At 38.2% G+C, this 20,028-nt stretch overlaps 1 protein-coding gene across 2 annotated transcripts in view; it reads right to left on the bottom strand.

Moving 5' to 3' along the window:
- USP22 (ubiquitin specific peptidase 22) overlaps positions 1 to 20,028 on the bottom strand; it is a 63,607-nt gene that overhangs the window by 32,126 nt on the left and 11,453 nt on the right. Inside the window, exons 1-5 of one of the 2 annotated variants that reach the window (XM_063314798.1) lie at positions 18,785 to 18,904; positions 18,053 to 18,103; positions 12,614 to 12,727; positions 12,092 to 12,136; positions 8,313 to 8,414 (exon numbers count right to left, since the gene is read on the bottom strand). In XM_063314798.1, the coding sequence (XP_063170868.1) occupies positions 8,313 to 8,414; positions 12,092 to 12,136; positions 12,614 to 12,692 (226 nt within the window). In that variant the 5' untranslated portion in view covers positions 12,693 to 12,727; positions 18,053 to 18,103; positions 18,785 to 18,904. Of the gene's footprint in view, positions 1 to 8,312; positions 8,415 to 12,091; positions 12,137 to 12,613; positions 12,728 to 18,052; positions 18,104 to 18,784; positions 18,918 to 20,028 lie in introns of those variants that run through there. The other variant, XM_063314797.1, reaches the window with a different exon arrangement.

The following is a 20,028-nucleotide window of genomic DNA, read 5'->3' as shown; positions in this document are numbered from 1 at the left end:
GTCAGCCATGGAAAGCAGCTGGAGGGGACTGCTTCATATGCTCTATGGCACAGAGTGGCAGGAAACTAACAGATCGCATACTTTAGTTTGCCATACCCATTTTAGCCCTAACCCTAGTTTCTTCTATGGCAGTCTTCAGTGAAGTGAAGATCTGTGGCTTGCAAACTGTCTTTTGCCAGGCCCCCCAATCTACCCCCCGCCCCAGATATGTTGGATTTCAATTCCTACAATCCAAGGCTTATGGAAGTTGTAATTTAATGCATCTGGAAAGGAGCACTTTGAAAACGACTAGATTACTGCATGTAGGGCCATCATAATGAGAAGTAGTTTGCAAAGAGTTGCTTTTTTACGAGCATTAGCAATAGGCTGGCATGTTTGCACACAGCTGTTGAATCTGAATATCTGACACTGACTCACCCAACTATTAAGGCAGCACTGAATACAGAAGTTTGGTAGCAGGGGCATAGAAGAGCCAGGGTGGAGTAGAGAAATGCACACAATTTACCCTCTAAATAAAACAGTTTTCTAAAGCTGATGCTCTTGGCAGGAAAGAAAACCAAGCCCATATGAATTGGTCAGAGCCAAACCACCTCAACCAGATCCTGAGATGTACAGTAATCCCTTATTTCAGATGCAAGATTTTCCTCCCACCCAAATTTAACTAGTGACTCATTAAAAGCATAATCAAAAGCTGGTGCAGCACAGTTAACTTTGTCTTCGATGCACAGATAATTGAAGACATGCACATAAGCTTCCATGAGTCACATATACATCACAGAGATGTTTCACTGGTTTAATGAAAATACCTGCCTCAAAGAGCTGGGTTTTAAACCATATGGAACTGCTAAGATTTTTCACCAATGATTTTGTTCGGCTGAACCTTCTAAACAGCAATTTCGGAATGCATGAGCAAGCATAACTATCCCTGCGACATCTAATAGGATTCAGTCAATTTACAGTTATGAACCAACCTATTAATTTATTTATTTATAAACAGCAATACTAAAAGCATTGACTAGGTCCCTAAGAAGAAAATATTGTAAGGCAATATGTCCAATCAGACATGTTCTTTTCTTCATTTTCCTCTTTTAATTATGAAAGCCGTCCAGAGTCATTTGGGAGTTGGGCAGCCTTCTAAATCTAATCTAATAATAATAATAATAATGGAACAGATTGCTGATTAAATTATACCCATTATAACACACAAAGAATATAATATTGTTGCCACCATTGTTAATCAGACCTTTCAACCAACAAATTCCGCAAACCTTAACATTTATAAATCATATTTACATAGCCATCCATCTCACAGAACATGACTCTTTCATTCAGTCTTTACCATTTTCAGCTCACACAAAATTCCTTGCAGGATATTTTTACCTTCATCAAATCTAATGCTTTGTTGGGCATAGAGGGCTTTGATATCTCATTTTACTAGATTTCAAATGGAATCAAGAAGTTTTTTAACCGGATGGCTCCAAGTGTTTAAGTTGGCAAAGAACACATCTGCAGTAGTTAAACTTATTCAAAAGATGGATAAATATTCTAGGGCTGGAATTTTACCTTATTTACACCATCCAAATTCAAACAATATACTCTTATATTCAATTTACAAAAGTATCAAACCTAAAGCTAGTAATCGTTGCCCTTCTGTAAGAAAAGAAAGCAAATTCCAAAAAATCAAATCGATTCACTCTTTTAAGTATTAAAATGGAGAACTGAAAAGTTCCACAGAAGTCACCGCATGTGTAAATAGCATTCTTTCAAATCAGTTAGAAGTGTTAAATAATAGAAGTCCTAAACAACAGAATTTGGTACGGTAAGTTTGTATCAGAAGCCCAAGCAGGTAAGCAACTGGTAGCCATAAACAAGTTTAGTGATCGACATAAATAAAAACACTGCGCCTCTTTTTATTTTACACAGTTCTAGCATCCATCAAATAGGGAATATTATGAATGCTTGAAAAGGCAGCACTCATTCAGAAGGCAACAAATTGTTATAACTTGGCATCCCTTCTATATGCTTTCTTAAGGAAGAGTTTATTACCCAGTTGTGATCTATCATTTAATCCCAGAGTTAGAAATCGGTAAGTAGCATCACTAAGGCACATGATCATCCCAGACGTATGAAAGCCATTAGGAACTTAAGGGAACTGCATCCAAATCACCAGATCAGATACAGCCTGTTACGAAGCAAATCTGGGAGCTTTCATTTGAGTAAAAGTTGATGTTGTCCACAGATTTCCATAAGCAACAAATCTCTTAGAACTCTGAAGCAGCTGTGTGATTCTCCTCTCACAGATGGCTGGGTACAATTGAGCCTCCTGGAGCAGCCAGCTTTCAGAAAAGCTTTCTGGCAGTTTCTGCACATGCCTTTTGGGGAGTGTGCAGAAGGGGATGGGAAGAAAGGGGGAAAAAAAATACATAGCAAAGGTTCACATTTTCTCATGACTACATGAATCAAGTACAAGAAGGAAAGGCCCCGGTATTAGAACTGAAAACACAATTACTAGTGAAAGTACAAACCACTTGCTAAACCAAGGTCATGATTTTGTATTTTTCAAATTAGAAAAAAAAAGACACTGAAAAAGAGGAGGGCTTTGATTTTTGTAACTCATGCATGCATATAAATAAATAAAGTGATTCTTTCATCAGTCTATTCTATTTGGGAAGGGGGCTATTCACAAAGGAGTTAAAATATGAATTGTACAACTGGGCTTACAAACAAATATTGTAAGAGGATGGGTTTCTGGCATCACTGTAAATAATTTAGATAAGGGCTTCACACTGCTTTCATACATTACAGTTACTTTGGGGAGAATCTATTCACAGAGAAATAATTTTAAAAAATAGTTTTATCGTTTCAGTAAACTGAAAACAAGGCAGTTAATTGGTATTAAATTAGAGGTTTAATTAGCAAGAACTCTATTCGTTTTTTTACTAAATGAGAGGTTATATTATTCATTTACACATACATATCTCACATAGACAAAATACCACTTCTGACTTAAGTTTATCATAATTAACTTAATCAGGAAACCCATTTTTCAACCATGGGCTTTTAGAGACTACTGCATTTCAACAAAAACTATAATAAAGCTTATCCTTGTCTTCCCAAGCTTAAATTAAGCCGGTGCTGGGGGGTTTTTTTGCCCCGGTTCACCAACCAGCTAGTCTAAAAGTAGTCATTAAAGTATGTGTGCAATTTTCAACATCTTCCCATCACCTCTGTCGTTGCGCACAGACACTCATGCTTCGTTTGCATAATATTGAAAGATCAGGCAATGTTTCCGGATGTTGCCTAGAGAACCAGAAGTAATTTTTAAATTACTTTTCAGCATACACAACCTCCTGGTGCCACTTTTAGGCCGGAGAACTATTACAATATTTATTCCACTCATGCGTTCCTACCCCAGGTCACACTGCCGAATGTCACACAGCTGCAAAAGACACCTGCCACAGTTACGTTGCTATTGTCTGTGGCATCTCTTCCATTCCTCCTTTTATTTCCTGAAAACGGTTTGCCCTCCTTCATTCCCCATTTTTTTTAAAGGGGCTCTTCCTACGCTTTTCCTTTCTTCTCTTTGCAACATAACAAATGGGAATCCCAGGTGGCGCTAGCTAATTGCCCCTGTACTTTGGAAGTCTAATTCTGCTTATTGTTAAAGCAATAGTCTTCAGCCACGAAGTAACTTCATATGCTAATCAGAAGCAGACTGATCTCTAGCTAATACCTCAGGCTGTTCAGGAACACTGTTCTTACAGAGGGAGAAAGAGGGGAGGGCCAGCAACATATAAGCTGTGCAAGGAAAGAAAAAAACACACACATACACACAACACCCAGCATTAACCATGCTTATATCCCTGATATCTGAAATTAATCTGATGTGCTCATTTACATCGCCTGAATAAGACACAGTACAAAAAGAAGAATGAACCTGTTTGTTCCCTTTTCCCTTTAATTAGAAAGCATTCAAAACTAATCTACTTAAAACATTGTCAAGCTTCTGATTCTGAATAAGGTTGATATGCCACAGCAGAAGAGAAACATCTTGCATTAGAAGCCAGGAATTATTCAGAGTGTTATATGCAGAAGCTATTTTAAAAGTCTGCAGATCAGCTGCCCTGAGCAGAAGTCAATATGCATCCTTTTATATACCCGGCTCTATACGAAGTATACTATCAACAGAGTTTTGTGGTAAACAGGCCTCCAGAAGTGATAAATGATGTGGATTATTTGTCTATTTATCAAACGTCCCTTGGTAGTTTATAACAATATGCACTTTATAAAACAATTTTACTCCAGAATTTTGCACTTGTCCAGTTCACTGCATGAAACTCTTACCAAAGAAAGAAATACTTCTCTGCTTCTTCCTATGCAACATCTGTCCCTTGTGAATACTCATTCTTACTCATCTTTCTTTTCAATTAAAATGCTGCTATGCGTAGTTTATTTCTTTGTAAGGAAATTGTTCCAGACTCCTGATATTTGTGGTGTCCTTTTCTGCCCTTTTTCCATTTCCACAAATCCAATCTGAAAGTATGTCAGAACTGCACATAATATTCCAAGTGATCACACCACAGATCTTTCAGAATATCTAACAATTTTGTTCAAATGTTTGTAAAAATCTATACAGGGAATGGGCCTTTTTATAGCCACTGATTGCTGGAACAGTGTGTTCATCAACATGTCTGCCATGATCCCAAGATCTCTCTGCTGATTAGGAAGTTAAAGCCCATTAATTATGTGTGAAATTAAGATGTTTTGCCCCAATGTGCATCACTTTAAACTTACTTACATTGACCGCATTTGCCATTTTGCTGCCCATTCACCCAGTTTGGGGAGATCCTTTTGGAGCTCTTCACAATCCGATTTAAGTTTTCACTATCCTGAAAAATTTGGTGTTATCAACAAACTTTGCCAACTTTCTATTCACTCCTAACTTCAGACCATTTAGTATATGACCCCTAGAAAACCCCATGACCTACTTAATTCTACTGTGAAATCTATGTATTCCTACCCTGCCTCCTGACCTTTACTCATACAGTAATTGCCTATCCTACAATTGTCAGTTTTATTTAAAACAGCATTAGAAAGAAATTTGGTTGAAATATATCTATATGTCTAACCATGTAATGTCTATCATTTTTCTAAAAATATAGGTATATACAATCTACCCGATATTTCATGCCTATAGACCCCAGACTACAAATTAAATGCTTCTTGACACTCACAAAATACTCTAAAGGATTAACGATGAAGGCTTTTATTTAATATTACTAAACATCTGAATTGCTGGGAAATACTCAACCAGTTTTAAAGGAAACCCAGTTAGTTCTGGAGAATGTTGAAGGAGAAAGGCAGCTAGATTGCTAATGTGTATTCCTGAGTGAATTCAGTAAGAAGCACAGATATCAATGAACAAAAATAAACATTTTTTAGGAGACAGATAGCCATTGGCTATATTCAGATGTCAAAAAAGCAATATTCTTCTGAATCCCAGTTTATTGTAAATGAGCAGCATGTTACTCCTTCCTGCTTGGCCACCCAATGTGAACAAGTAAACAAAGCAGGTTAGTTCCATCCAAGATTTTAGTGTTAAGATTGATCTAGGAAATATACCTTGTTCTCTCCTAATAAGCCAGGAATTATTTGCCAAGAAGAAACCAAAGCAGAGTATTCGCTACCAGGGATGGGGTAGAACTGTTATTTCTCTTATCCTCTTCATTCCAGACCTCTCACCTCAACACACATACAGGAACATTCCTGAGTCTAGGGATTCTGTTTTAAGGGGAACTAAAAATCTTTCAACAAAAGTGAAAACAGACAACAAATCAAACAAAGTTGTTTCATTGTTCAGTGATCCTACTCATACTTTTAGCTTATCAAAATACAATCCTGTCCAGCGCTACTGAGTTGACACATAGCTGGACTTTCCTTACAATAGTGGTACATACTGTAGAAAACCCTGTCTTACAATTTACTAGTAGCATATGGAATGGACCCTCTCCACCAACTTTTCATCATTGTTAGCGTACAGACACAGCTTCATACACCACTTCCTTTGTCCCCAAGACTCTGCGTTTCTCCAACATTTGTTTCCCATTCTAAATTTTCAGTTCTTCAGAACTGACATCTACACAACTCCAGGGTTGTGGTGCTTTTGCGGTATCTAGACTCCAAAGTTGCAGAAGCAGGAGACAAATTTGTATGTATAGCTTACTTACAGTAGTCTGAAAGTGTATAACACCAACAACAGTTACACCCAAGAAGAGTTAAGACGCACCCTGCCCACAAGGGAGTTATGCAGAAAAATAAGAACAACACAAGAGAGACTGGACAAAATATGAGAGAAGCCTTGAGTTGCTCTTGTAATTAGGTATCTTATGGATGGATGGGTGGATGGGTGGATGGATGGAGCCAATATCTGAGAAAAGAAATTAAAATACAAGAAGCAGCGAAATCATTTGGAAGGAAGGAAGGAAGGAAGGAAGGAAGGAAGGAAGGAAGGAAGGAAGGAAGGAAGGGAGGAAGGAAGGAAGGAAGGAAGGAAGGAAGGGAGGGAGGGAGGGAGGGAGGGAGGGAGGAGAGAATTATTGGCTTTGCCCTTTTTTTCAATTCTTTTTCTTGGGAATGAATGCTTACATTGATAAAGTAACAGCAAACCATCTGAGAACTGAAAATATGTCAGACTGAACAGAAGATGAGAGAACAAAGAAAAGATAGTTTATTGTTTAGAAAGAGTATAAAATGAACATCTTAAAAAAATAAGGAGAGAGAAGAGAGAAAAAGATAATAAGTATCACCAAGTGAGAAGTAAAAAAGAAAAGCTAAGGAGTAAGACTTGAAAGGAGAAAGTGTGAAGATAGGAAACAGGAAGATTAGAAACAAGTGTAGTTAAAATAGGAGGGAACTCAATCATTAACTATTTTTCCTAACAAATAATGGAACCATGAAATTTAAAGAAAATTGTTTCTATTACCTGAGCCTGTATTATAATGATGTCAGGCAGAGGGGTTTCAGTGACAAGGCAGGTAAATGTAACCAGAAACATTGTTTTTATGTCAATCTCCTTTTTCCTGACCATTTTAAAGTTACCATCTTTAAAATTAGCTTTCAGATAAGCCTAAGGCAGGCAAACAAAAAATTGAAAGCAGAAATAGGGCACAGCCAGATTCACGAGATAGGTGAAGAAACTAAAACGTTTAAAGTTCTGTTTGAAATCTTGTTATATGTTCAAGGAAACAAACAAATAAACAAAGGGGAGCTTTGAGCTTGCTCCAGCCCTTGAGTAAGTAAATGCTTTGATTTGGTTCTGCAGTTTTGGACTGGCACATGTTGCTGGTACCAGAATCTGCAAAAGGTGAAACAAGTTAAGGAAGGAGTTTTTGAACTTTTTCCCCAATGGATCCATACTTCCCTAGACCCTAGTTGTGCCTGCAAAATTTGCTCCCTTGGAAGTATTAATGATATCCAAGCCTCCAGCTTTGAAGGTTTCCAGTGGAGATTCACGGTCTTCAATATTTTGGTATGTGGAAGTCAACGTGCAATAAATGGGACAAGTCAGAAACTGGTACACAAAATAGTCATGAAGCATGAATACAGGTAGTCCTTGCTTAATGACCCTAACTGGGACAGCAACTCCACCACTAAGCAAAGCAGTCGCTAAGTGGGAAATCATGTGACCGCAACTGCTTTCCGGTTGGAAAGAGACACGGGTGCTCGGTTTCACACCTTCGGCCTTGGTTTACCTCCTAACCACTCCCTTGCCCTTTGGAATGCTCCAGTGCCTGCTTACTGTCTTGTGCACATTGAAAGCAATACGATCACACCACAGCTCAAGGCTGAGAGCCGTGGGCATGCTATGCAAACAGCTTGCTCTCTTGAAATCCCTTTCTCGCCAATCTCTCCACTCTGTGAGAAGGGGAGGAAAAAAAGCAAGTGATTTCTGTAGACAATCTCTCCTTTGCCTGACCCTTTACCGCTGCTGGTGCAATTGCATTGCTTTCAATGTACAGAAGAGCAAACAGCTTGCTTTCTTGCAATCCATTTCTCTCAAATCTCTTGCTCTGCAAGGGGGGAAAAAAGAAAAAAAAACAGGTCAGGCACAGGACAATGCATACTGACTGTAATGGTGATCACGTGACTAAGGGATGCTGCAAAGGATGTTAATGGTCGTACATGGACTGTAAAGTTACTTTTTCAGCAACATCACAACTTCAAACGGTCACTGAACAAATGGTTGGTAAGCGAGGACTACCTGTGATTCTGCAGATTATTGTAGAATTTTGGGGAATGCAATTCTATCTTACCTATGGTGCAGTTTGTGGTTATTTTTCTTCTCTTGGGGTTGTGTCGAAGCAGCTCTAACTCTCGTTTGGTTGGCTCCCAAGTTGAATACTTCTCTCCAATACCTGAGCAACGAAAAGAAACATACGGACGTATTTCAGAAGACTGCTTGTAGCTGTAAGGATATTTTGCAATGTAAACTGCACCATTCACTAAATTCATTTCCTTATATAAAGCACAGTGGCTTGCTATACTTTACAGTTCTGACCTTCTAAATATGTTCCCACAAATACGTGCTAAAAACATACAAGACGTGCTGCTCATACCGTATTGGCATTCTAATTATTTTAAAGTAACAATTTTCCCTCCTTTTCCCATTCCTAACAATGGATGAAAATACCTTCAAATTAAAAAACACAATAGCAGATTGCCCTTCATGTAGGTTGGTTTGAGCATTTTCTTTTGAGTTAAGAGAGTTATGCTGTCAGTGAAACCATGTCTGAAGCATGACCTTTGTGTCCAGAGATATTTTAAAAATATGATGACAACAGCAAAAATAAATAAGCCAATTCATTAGACAGCTATGCGTTATTTTGAAAAGCTGATGTGTAGAACCAATATGGATGATATCCAAACCATACATTTCCTCAGTATGTAAAAACTAACATCCCCTCAGTCTGTCTCTGCAATCTGGATCATAAATTATATAGGACGACAGCCAAAGAGCCTTGCAATTAATTCTGCGAGACTGCCAAAGCTTATCTTCCTCAGAGAACAGCTCCTGTGTCTGACAAGACTGTTTTTAGAGTGAACAGTTTCAAAGGATAGTTTGAAAGGAAAAGGAAGGTAGTATTCCACTGGGCAATTACGTATCAACTGAGTATAAGCAGCTCTTTGGAACCTGGCTATCGATTTTAGTTAACAAGGTGTTGCTGAAAATCAGATGACCGTCATCTGCCACTGAGAATATATGTATTTATATTCAGTCTGCTTGGAAGAGAAGTGGAAGATAACCATTTGAAGAAAGGGAAGAGATGGGTCATCTTGGTGGCCTTATGAGTCTAATAAATTATTATTGCAATCAGAGATGTTGTTAGTAAAACAGATTAATAAAATGATACCCATTGTGCATTTAAATTTTCAGTTCGATAAACTACCAATGCAATTCTATACATGGCTATGCAAGTTACAGGTATAGAAAAGAAAATGAAGAGGGGAGAGGAGAGGAGAGGAGAGGAGAGGAGGGGGGAAGTGCTCCAAAGTAAATGATCTTCCCCTGATAAAACATTATACAACTTAGATTTTTAGAACTAGAGCAGTCTCGCAGACACACACACACACACACACACACACACAAAAGGGGGGGATTACTCTTTACCTCAAATCTCCTGTGCTTTTCCATTACTGCTAACATAATACCCTAACCACTAATAGAAAAATACCATACCGGAAATAAAGGTAAAATAGATTTCCATGGAATACTATAAACAAATACAGTATTAAGTCTTCATTTGCAATGATGAATGAGGCGCTGTTACATAGACAAATAAAATGACTCTGATGGGGGGTCTTCAGCAAAGCTTTTCAAAACTGACTTTTAACAGGAAACCCATCAGCTCTTTCAAAGGACTACTGGTTTAACTTTTTGAAATCTTATAAAACTAACATGCAGTTACACTACAACTGGCATGAAGGGAAGGACTTAGCACAATCAACCAGAGGGGTGGATTACAGAAGATTTTAAGGCAAGAACTATACAAACAATCCACTATGGACAGTAAGCATGTATCAGACATGGCATATCAAGATGAATTTGCATACATATTTGTATGGATTAGTGCTGATGGAAGAAACAAGATTCGGTAAGCAAGGAGCAAGCAATAAAGACACATAGTTAAATACGGGGACAAACATTTACGACACAAGGACTTACATAATTATCAACTAGATTTATTTTAATGAGGAAGAAAAATGTTTTATTCAACTTTAGACATACATCACCTCTAACGGCTTAAAGCAATCCTCCCAGTCTGATGCCATCAAAATGTTTTGATATTTAATCCCTCTCATCTCCAAAAAATGGCCATGCCAACTGGGGATGATGTGAATATTAGTTCAAACCATCTTGAAGGCGCCAGGCTGAAAAGGGTTCATGTAAAATGCCTTGTTTTACTAGATAAACCTACACAGCAAACTGAGGGTTCACTCTCAAATACTGGAGGTATCAATGCCAATTTTCAGCAATAGCTATAAAAAGCATAAAACATTTTTACAGAAACTCAATTTTTCATAATAGGAAAAAAAACTTGAACTTGCAGAATATTATCAGTTTAGTATTCATCACCTAAGTGCTTTATAAAAAAAACATTAACAGAATAACTATCAGGGGCACTGCTATATTTTTACAGTTTCTGAGAAATATACAAAGAATTCTGTGCAGCTAAATTTTTGTCTTCTGAATGAAGGGAAAAAACCTATTTTACATGAGTGCAAAGCGTCACTGTTGTGAGATGGGCGGGCATATAAAATTGTTTAAATAAATGAAGTTACTATCCCTCAGCCCAAACTATCTCAGAAAGTTGTGAGTATAAAAAAAGATATCCCTCCCCAAACCATCTGAGTTCCAGGAAGAAATAGTGAAATGCAAGAATAATAATTTAGACTGATTTCATGGTAAACAGTTGAGATTTTTTAGGAGAAGAAACTATACTGATAAAAGGGCATACTTCATATGCAGACAACCCTGGACTCAATCTTGGCATCTCAAGAATGAGAACTGGTAGCAAGACAAGAGATGTATCCCTCAGACCTGCTGTTGCCACCCAGAATATTGAATTCATGATTCAATATACAATTAAGTTTGACTCATATGACACATTATTAAGCCCTAATGTAGTTCCTTTGGTTTTGGCTCACTGGAGTTTGTAAACCATAGTTTATGGCTTACCTCAAAGTGAAAACACAGCCAAGTGTGTCTTCAGAAAACCACAGTTAAACAAGCCAAGCTTAGTGTGATGTACAAATACATCCTTGTCCAGACTCACTATAGTAGTACAACCTTAGTTACATTATTCACACACTGCAGGTGTAATCGTTGAAACTGAGAGAGATCAGCTTAATTATTCTGTTGTCTGAACAGGGAGCATTCTCAACTCACCATCATCATCATTATAGAAAGAAAATATTCTTTATGTCCCTTGGAAAGGGGGAAAAGTGTACTCAAAAAGAACATCAGAAAATTCCAACATCTGCATGTTGGGGGATTCCAAACTTAAATTGTATGCAAGCTACAGAGACTTCTACAGTTTTAGATGCACATTAGGCTCTGCATAACAATCCCAAGCTATACAGGTCCACAGCTTCTGTTCCATGTAGCTGTTTTGCTTCTGGATTAATAAGCACCATTTCGCATGTCGGTGAAGGGTTTGGCTACCTTGGAACTATCCACTATCCCTCCCCTTCCTTTGATTGAGCTACTCCAGAAATGAGAAGCAAAATGCTTGCTGGAGATTACACAGTGGCTGATACCTATTTTCAACAGCCACTCAGAAATGGAGCAATTCCTTCTAAATAGACAGGATGGTTTTTCTCAATCTTAAATTGCCTTGAAAAGAAAAGGGGAATATTTTGGAGCAGCAACTCAGCTACAGGAAGGTCATGCAAAATGTATTATTTCCTGGATCATGAAATACATTCCTTACAATACGAAAACACTGCGAATTATGTTTCTTGCCTAAAAATGGCAGATAGTCAGCAAAGGGACGCTTGCTAATGAAATGCTTCACCAGCTCACACTTCTTACCTGTCATTGTACACTGGTAGTGAGAAATCATTGTTGGGGTGAAGGCTAAAAAAGAAAAAAATAGGGAAAGCAAGCTGAATAATAAAACAAAAGTGTGTACATATATTTGTGTGTCAATATCTACATATATACATACTGTATGTGTAAACAAAGTGAATACTCATTAAGCTGGCACAGTCTAGGAAGTAACTGCATAGGGAAAGCGTGGCATTTTATATGAAGAATACAGATTTCTTGTCTACTATGTTCAAAAAAGATCTGAATACTCTGCTTATCATTAACGCTGCACAATCACAAGGGAAGAAATTACTGACATATTCTTTTTAAACTCAGTTTGGCTATGCTTTTGTGAGGTGTTTGATTTAAGCCTGGCTCCTGAAGAGGAATAATCTCTACATCTCTCTCTTTCTCCCAAAACTTTCATTAATGCTTTCTTACTGGACTACCTTTACAAGGATGGAAGGGCCAGGTATGACTTGAAATGAAAACCTCTTTCAGGCAGATACTTAAAGAAAACCAAACCTTGTAGCTTCCAAGCTTTCCGTTGTTCTTCTTTGGCAATTTGTTCCATATCTTTGTCATATATGTAATCTTGACACATAAAGCAGTATATACCCCCATACAAAAGGTCTATGGCTGCAGAAGGAGAAGGGATGGGGAAAGAGAAACATTTTTAAAAAATTAAAAACCAAGAATTAATTGTCGATAATTAACCTCTCCTTATTAACTGAAGGGAGAATAAAAATAAAAATAGAAACTTGGACTATTGTTACATAACAAATGACTTCTATATTTCTATTGCCTCAGACAAACAACAGCATTTAAAATCTTCCAGGTTAAAATGTTTTCATCACAGATTCCTAAGTATGAATCCCCAACACCGCCAATGATATGAAAATATTTCTCAGCACAGCCTCACATTCCCTGTGAAAATCGATTCTATGTCACTTTTTATGCTCGTCAGCCTACACGTAGTAAGAAATGAGCAGAGAGCCTTGTATAGAATTATTTTGTGCATGGACATAGCTGTTTCTGCAAGCCTCAAAAAATCCCATTGTGTTCAGGAAAGATACAAATAGTGGCTGTACTGTTTCTAGCTATGTCAGAAGGCTAAATCTGAAATTTCTAAAAATTGGAATATTTTAAATCAAGAATTGTCTGATAGTCCTGAATGGTACACGTACCAGATCTATGAAGCTATGCAATTTCAGGCTGGCAGATACAGTAAAACACCTTCCTCCACGTGATCTTTATACGCCTACACAGGGCTGCAATATATACTGAATACACTTGCAATCTGACAAATTTGGAATTTAAATTTTCATTTTTTAATTAGATAAATTAGTGGTTGCCAGAAAGCATATAAACTAAGCCAGGCATAACGAAGTTTGCACCCCTCCCCAATATTTTTGTTCTATTTCCCATAAATAACTAGGGCAAGGGTACCAGAAAACATCTGGAGGACACCCGGCTTGTTTAAAGAATCCATCTGGATTCTTGTTTAAAGAATCCAGATGCAGTACGTGCACTGCAAGGATCTGTGATGCTCTGAGGATCTACACCTATCGCCCAACATGCAGCCACACGCTTGCTAATCAAGGCTAGAGACACACACACAAAAACCCACCCATCAAAACATAATCGTTCCAGAGCCTAAAATGTATTTAAAGGCAACTGGAAAGCATGCACAATGCAGTTTGTGAAAGCAAAACAGCTCATTCTTCACTATAAGGCTAAAAAAAAAAAATCCATGAAGATACAGGAAAACTGAATAAAATATAGAGTTAACTCAGTGGTAAAATAAGTTTTGGAAAGAAGTCTATATTTAATAAACTTCTGTAAGCTTCAAAATTTGCTGCTTATTCTTGTATTCTTATAAGTGACAGATCTCCAGCTTGCTAATGAGCTTCTTTGTGTCTTCTAACACAAACAAAACTGAAAACCTATTTACATCAGGAAAGGCTAACAGTTACTGAATTTTAAAATAAGATTGAACAAACCCTCTTTATGATGAAGATACACTTATTTTCATTGTTCAACTGTTGAGTTGCATAGATGATGTTGGAAACATAGACGAATTAAGGCACACAACTCTGATCTTGCATCATTTCCCTATACTAATTTGCCTGAGTCTGATGCTCTACTAAGTCATACAAAAAGAAGAACAAAGATTTCAAAACTCCCACAGGCCAAATTGCTACTTAACACTGTTCTATCACAATTTACAACCCAATGTTCTACTCCACTGTTGAAAATGAAATCATTAACTCCACTAGATTAAACTGGAAATCCAAATGTCAGATAGTGGAACTTTTATAAAAGTAGTTTCCATCGTTAACTGAGAGACTTACTAAGGTATCTGGAACAGGAAGCGGGACTGACAGCTGTGTCTCATAGTGGATTTGTGCAGATTTGTTATGTGAAAAGACTGTTCATCCAATAACTGTGACTCAGTATAAAGTTTAGCTTTAAAGCAGATTAATTTTTGTAAAATACATCTTTGTGAGTACCAAGATGGAATTGCTTCTGCTTACAAAGTAACTTGTACACATTAGAGTTAACAGGTAAAGCTGTTCATGAATGTGAAAGATGAATGGGAATGCTTATGTATCTTAACTGCATGCACGTACATTCTTTTCTCTTCAGATAATAAGAACATAGGAATGGTTTTTAAAATGAAAAACATCCATTTTAACTACATTGCACAGAATACAGTTCTTGCTTATATAACCCATACAAGTTAACTGTTCTTATAGCAACACAGTGGGTGGATCAATGTCAAGAGCCTTACAAAGTGATTATCTGAATGTCATACCCTAAAATAAAGCTTTAGATATGTTAAAAACTGAGTGTTTATTGTAGTTGTTAATGTATGTTCTACTCTGCAACTTGGCTACAAATGAAAGCAATATTTGCAATTACATTTGAAATTTAAAAAAACAGCGTTGTCAGTTACCACAAAACCCTCTAGTATAAAAATGGTGTAACTGACATTTGAAAATACAGACTGTTATAATAAAATGAGTGCAAAAAGAAAATCTCTTCATGAAGATTTTTTAACAGTGTGAAAATGGCAACAGAAGCATATTCTATTACATATCCACCATCAAATCACATAATCACTGTGTGAAGTGTACGATCTGTAACAGAATTCACTGACAAACATTCCCTTCTATGTGTGTGTGTGTGCATACATGTGTGGGTATATATGTATATACATTTGTATCTTTATTATTTATTTATTTTTCTATCCTGCCTTTGTTATTTTTTTTATATAAATAACTCAAGGCAGCAAACATACCTAATACTCCTTCCTGCTCCTATTTTCCCCACAACAGCAACCCTGTTAGGTGGGTTGGGCTGAGAGGGAATGACTGGTCCAAGGTCACCCAGCCAGTTTTTGTGCCTATATTTGTATAAAGGTTCTTACACAAACCATCCCGGATGATCAGTCCCTAATTTGCATCAAACTGGATCCTTTAGCAGGGGTTAGACTGTTTTATTAATTGACCTTCTGGAAGCAACCCCTGGGATGGCCTCTTATGATACCTTTTCAGCCTGCACACAACACCCCCATCACTGAAAGACTGCTTGTGCTCTTTCCTGTCCAACCTGGGCTCGCTCCTCCATAAGTATGCATCCCAGCCATTACCTGCCAGGAATGGGATCACTCCTAACTCAGTTCCTCAACTGGAAACCAGTTACACCTTAGAGACATCAGGACGCAGATAAGACAGATTTTGAAAAGCCTACCGTTGGGCTAGTTTGTTTTGGCAAAGCTTAGTCATCTACATTATATGGTTAGTATATTAACAATACTGCGATCTTTTACAGAGAATATAGTGGTGGCTTCTTGCAGCAGTGCTCACTTAACAACCATTCATTCAGTAACTGTTCAAAGTTATCATGGCGCCGAACAAATGGTTGTTATGACCGTTCTTTGAAGTTATGGCCGATGCAGTGCCCCTGTGGTCATGTGATCAAAATTTGGGGACATGGCAGCCAGTCCACACTGGCAATCGCAGGGTGTGCTTCAACTCCTCCCACCCATCTCCCCATCTCTGCCCTTTTGGCCACCCTGTACTCCATCACCCCTGCCCACCCGCCCTCCCCCCACTCGCCTTCACCTTCTTCCTCCTGCTGCTGGTGAGGCGCACCCAGCCGAGGCAGCCGCTGGCCCTTCGCAGCACCCTGTGAAGCGGCCTCGTGAGGTGTTGCAAAGGGCCAGCGGCTGCCTCAGTTGAGCATGCCTCGCCAGCAGCAGGAGGAAGAAGGTGAAGGTCAGCTGGGGCAGTGGGGGTAGGCAGCGGTGTGCGGGGGGGCCAAAAGAATAGAGATGGGGGAGACAGGCAGGGAGGAGCTGAAGCAGAGGCAAGTGCAGCAGGGCAGCAGAGCCTCTTCTGCCGAAGGGAGCTCGCCAGACCCAGCCAGGGAGGAGATAGCGGGGCAGAGCCGACAGTTTGCGCAGGGCAGGAGAAGTGTGAGGGTCTTACCTAACAACCACAACCAGGACTACCGTAACTGCCATTGCTAAGCGGTGTGGTCATGTGGTATTTTGCCTAATGGCCTCTTCACTTAGCAATGGAAATTCCAGTCCCAGCTAGGGTTGCTAAGCAAGGACTACCTATCCTTGCCCTTTCTTCCAAAGAACTACGAATAAAGTTCTTCCTCACTAGTGGGTGAGAAATTGAAGCTATTTCACAAGTGTCACAGTTGGGTAGAGACTGGAATCTTAACTTCCCACCTCCAAATTTAGCATCCGAGCCCCAGTACCTGTGTTGAAAAGAGGTAGAGATATCTGACATGACTTCGCTTGCTATCAGACAGTTACAGAGATTATAAGTGATGCTTATGTCTGAAACACGGACAGAATTCCTTCAGGATTAAGGTTCTTATTGTTGGCAAGTTTTAAGGTCCTGCTGAAAGGCAAGGAAGCTAATGGCCTGTTTTTCCAAAGGACAATGCCTTTGGAGCTATAACAATGTGATAACGGCATAACATTTGTGCCTCATGAGCTCAATTTTCTTCTCCCTTTTTTATAACTTTTCCAATAACAATTTGAACAGTGAACAGTTAATCTATATGGCTAGGTAAACATCTGAACAAGACAAACTTGTTTTCTATACTGCTCAGAGAATTACACCATAGATAATACTTTCCACAGTTCAGGGATGATGGAGCAAGAGCTACCAGAACCAGAAAATGTGAGCTCTTTACCAAAGTTAAACTCCAGCTACCACAGAGATCAGGAGATTTAAGAGTGTTTATTGCAAGGTTCAACACCAGCCCAATTAAATGATTTACATATGGAAGAACACAAAACACAATTCATAATATAAAAAAGTGAGCCCAAGGCTTATGGACTACGAAGGAAGGTTGCCAGTTGCAACCACTGTATCACAAGGTGGCAGATCCCTCAAATGCTTCTGTTCACTCCTTCCTTCTTGGACCACTAGCTGCCAGAACATGCAAATACTTCATTCTGCAAATATATGTAACTGCGGCTGCTAATGATGTGCGGTTTGGTCCCTGGAGTTTCAATTTCTCTTTGTCTCCACGGAGACTGATATTAGCTCAGCAGAGTCACTAAGAGCTTCAAAGAATAATTTTTGTTCATTCTGAGGTATGCCCAGTTGAGAGTGAACTGGAAGCAGAGCTGAGCAGCGGCAATTTTGTAGTTGGGGTGGGGTTTCCCAGCCTGTCAGAGAGCAGTTGGCTGGAGCAGAGGGGCAGCGGCGGTGGCAGCAGCAACTTCAGAGTAAGTAGATACGGTGGCTGCCATTGCAACCCTTACTGGACTTACTCTCCAATACAGAACGCACTAAGTATCTGAACCTGTGGATGAACAGTTCAGGCTTCTTGGCTTCTAAGACTTTCCAAATGGTCAAGAATAAAAGGAATTATATATAATCATTTAAACAGCAGGGCATTTGCATAGACATGGATAAGAAGATGACATACTGTTGGCTGAATCCTATCAGGCTGAGCATCTGCCAATCCAGGAAGATGAGGCTAACAAAGTAAATACACAACAATAAAAAGAAACCTACAAGGAAGTTCTATAGCTAAATCTCTATTTCAGTCAAAATGCAGCAGTTACAAAATACACAAATCATAGATGGATTAATACGAAACCTTTGAGGAAAGGCTCTAGGTGAACTCAATAAAATATGCATGTCTTTACAGATAAATGAAATTTTAGACATTAAAAAAATCTTAAACTTGCCAACGTAAATTGCTATAGGCCACTTGACTCTAGACAGGAAATTGCATCATTTAATAAATACCCAAATTCCATTCAAGTTAGAGTTGTATTCAGTTTCTCTATTTTCTATTAAAACAAAAAGAGCTCTTACAACTGGAATCTTTAGGAATCACAACATTTCCCATAATTTCTAATGGTTTTATGATGATAAAGTAGAGAACATAAAAATCAGAAACTAAACATCACTTTTCTTTCCATTTGCTCCTTGGTTATTTATACATATTTAGCCTCAATTAATCATGGTCACAATTACAGGGTAACTTCAGTTTTTCCTAAAAAAACAAAAAATTCCTGCATGGATTATATCAAATATTCTCCATAGCCAGAAGAGACAAGCTGTCTTTATTCAATCTAACTGCAGTATTTTCCATGTTGTAAAGAACTTGCCTTATTAAACGTTAGTGCAAGAATCTAGGATAATTACTTACCTAAGTTGTGTCGCTTTGCCTTTGCGTGCTCGTGAATATGTTTCTTTGTAAAACAGCCAAAGAAGACACAGTACAGGCAAGAATGAAGTCTGTTCAGATGGGCACCACACATATGACAGATGCACGATTTTGCCTAAAATATAAAAAAAGATGTTTATTGTAAGCAGTAAACATTGCATCATTTAAGTTTTTCCAGTCTACAACTAGACTTTAATTTTAGCTTAGCTTAGATATTATTTCTATCTTCCAATACTAAAACAAAACCAGATGGATTGAGAATGCAGTTCTAGCTATCAAACAAAAATGTTGATCAAGAACTTGGTATGTTTTCCCATTGACACATTTTCCAAATGTATGCCTTCATTTGTATGCCCCGATTAGGATAAACATTCAAAATGCTACTGACCAGTAAAAGCAACTGCAAAATATAACACCATTTCCTTAACTAGTCAGCTGTTAAAAATTAATATGACTGCAGAGACATCCCACCCCCAGCCATGTGCCCACATGAAAAGAAACCCTGTAACAATATCAGGGTGAAAACTACAGTATTTCTCCCTTTTTTTACTAGAAAAAGAAAATAAAGATGCCTAAACTTCCAAAGGGAATTCTGAGCAGATGCCTCTGACACAAGACCAGGAAAAGAACAATCTAAAAGTCTGTTGATTCAAAAAGGCAAGAGGAAAAGGCCTGGAATTTAAACAGTGGAGCAGATATATATCACGAGAGCGTGCGCTTGACTTCTGTATTCTGCAATAAGCAGATGTTCTGGATATGACTTCTTCCGTATCTGCAGTATACAAATTGTATGAGTCAAATTTCTACTCTAATCAAGTTCCTGAATACAGGATTGAGTGTGTGGAGTATTGAGATTTATTGCTCTGTATGTGTGAAGTCTGAAACTAGCATAACTTTAACTTAATTCTGTGCTCCATCAAAATGCCAATTTCCTCTGGGGGGGAAAAACTTCATTAAAATTAACTTGAACTGCCAATAAATAAATACACATTTAGAGAAACAAAAAAAGGCCAAAATATGCCTCCTTATAGTAGCATTGCTACTCACATCTTAGCTTTTTAGACAGTCTATGCAGAATATAATGCCACCTAAAAAGCTGATTCAGGATTTTTTTTCAATTTCAATACAATGTATTTACAATAAGCAGGAAGGTCACTAAGAAATGAATCTGCCTTGTGATCTTCCCAAAAGGTCAAAAAATGATTTGAAGGGGGCCTGTTGTAACT

The sequence above is a fragment of the Candoia aspera genome, chromosome 14 (genome assembly GCF_035149785.1).
Source record: "Candoia aspera isolate rCanAsp1 chromosome 14, rCanAsp1.hap2, whole genome shotgun sequence".
In the NCBI taxonomy this organism is placed as follows: Eukaryota; Metazoa; Chordata; class Lepidosauria; order Squamata; family Boidae; genus Candoia; species Candoia aspera.
This window is presented reverse-complemented; position numbering and strand designations above follow the sequence as displayed.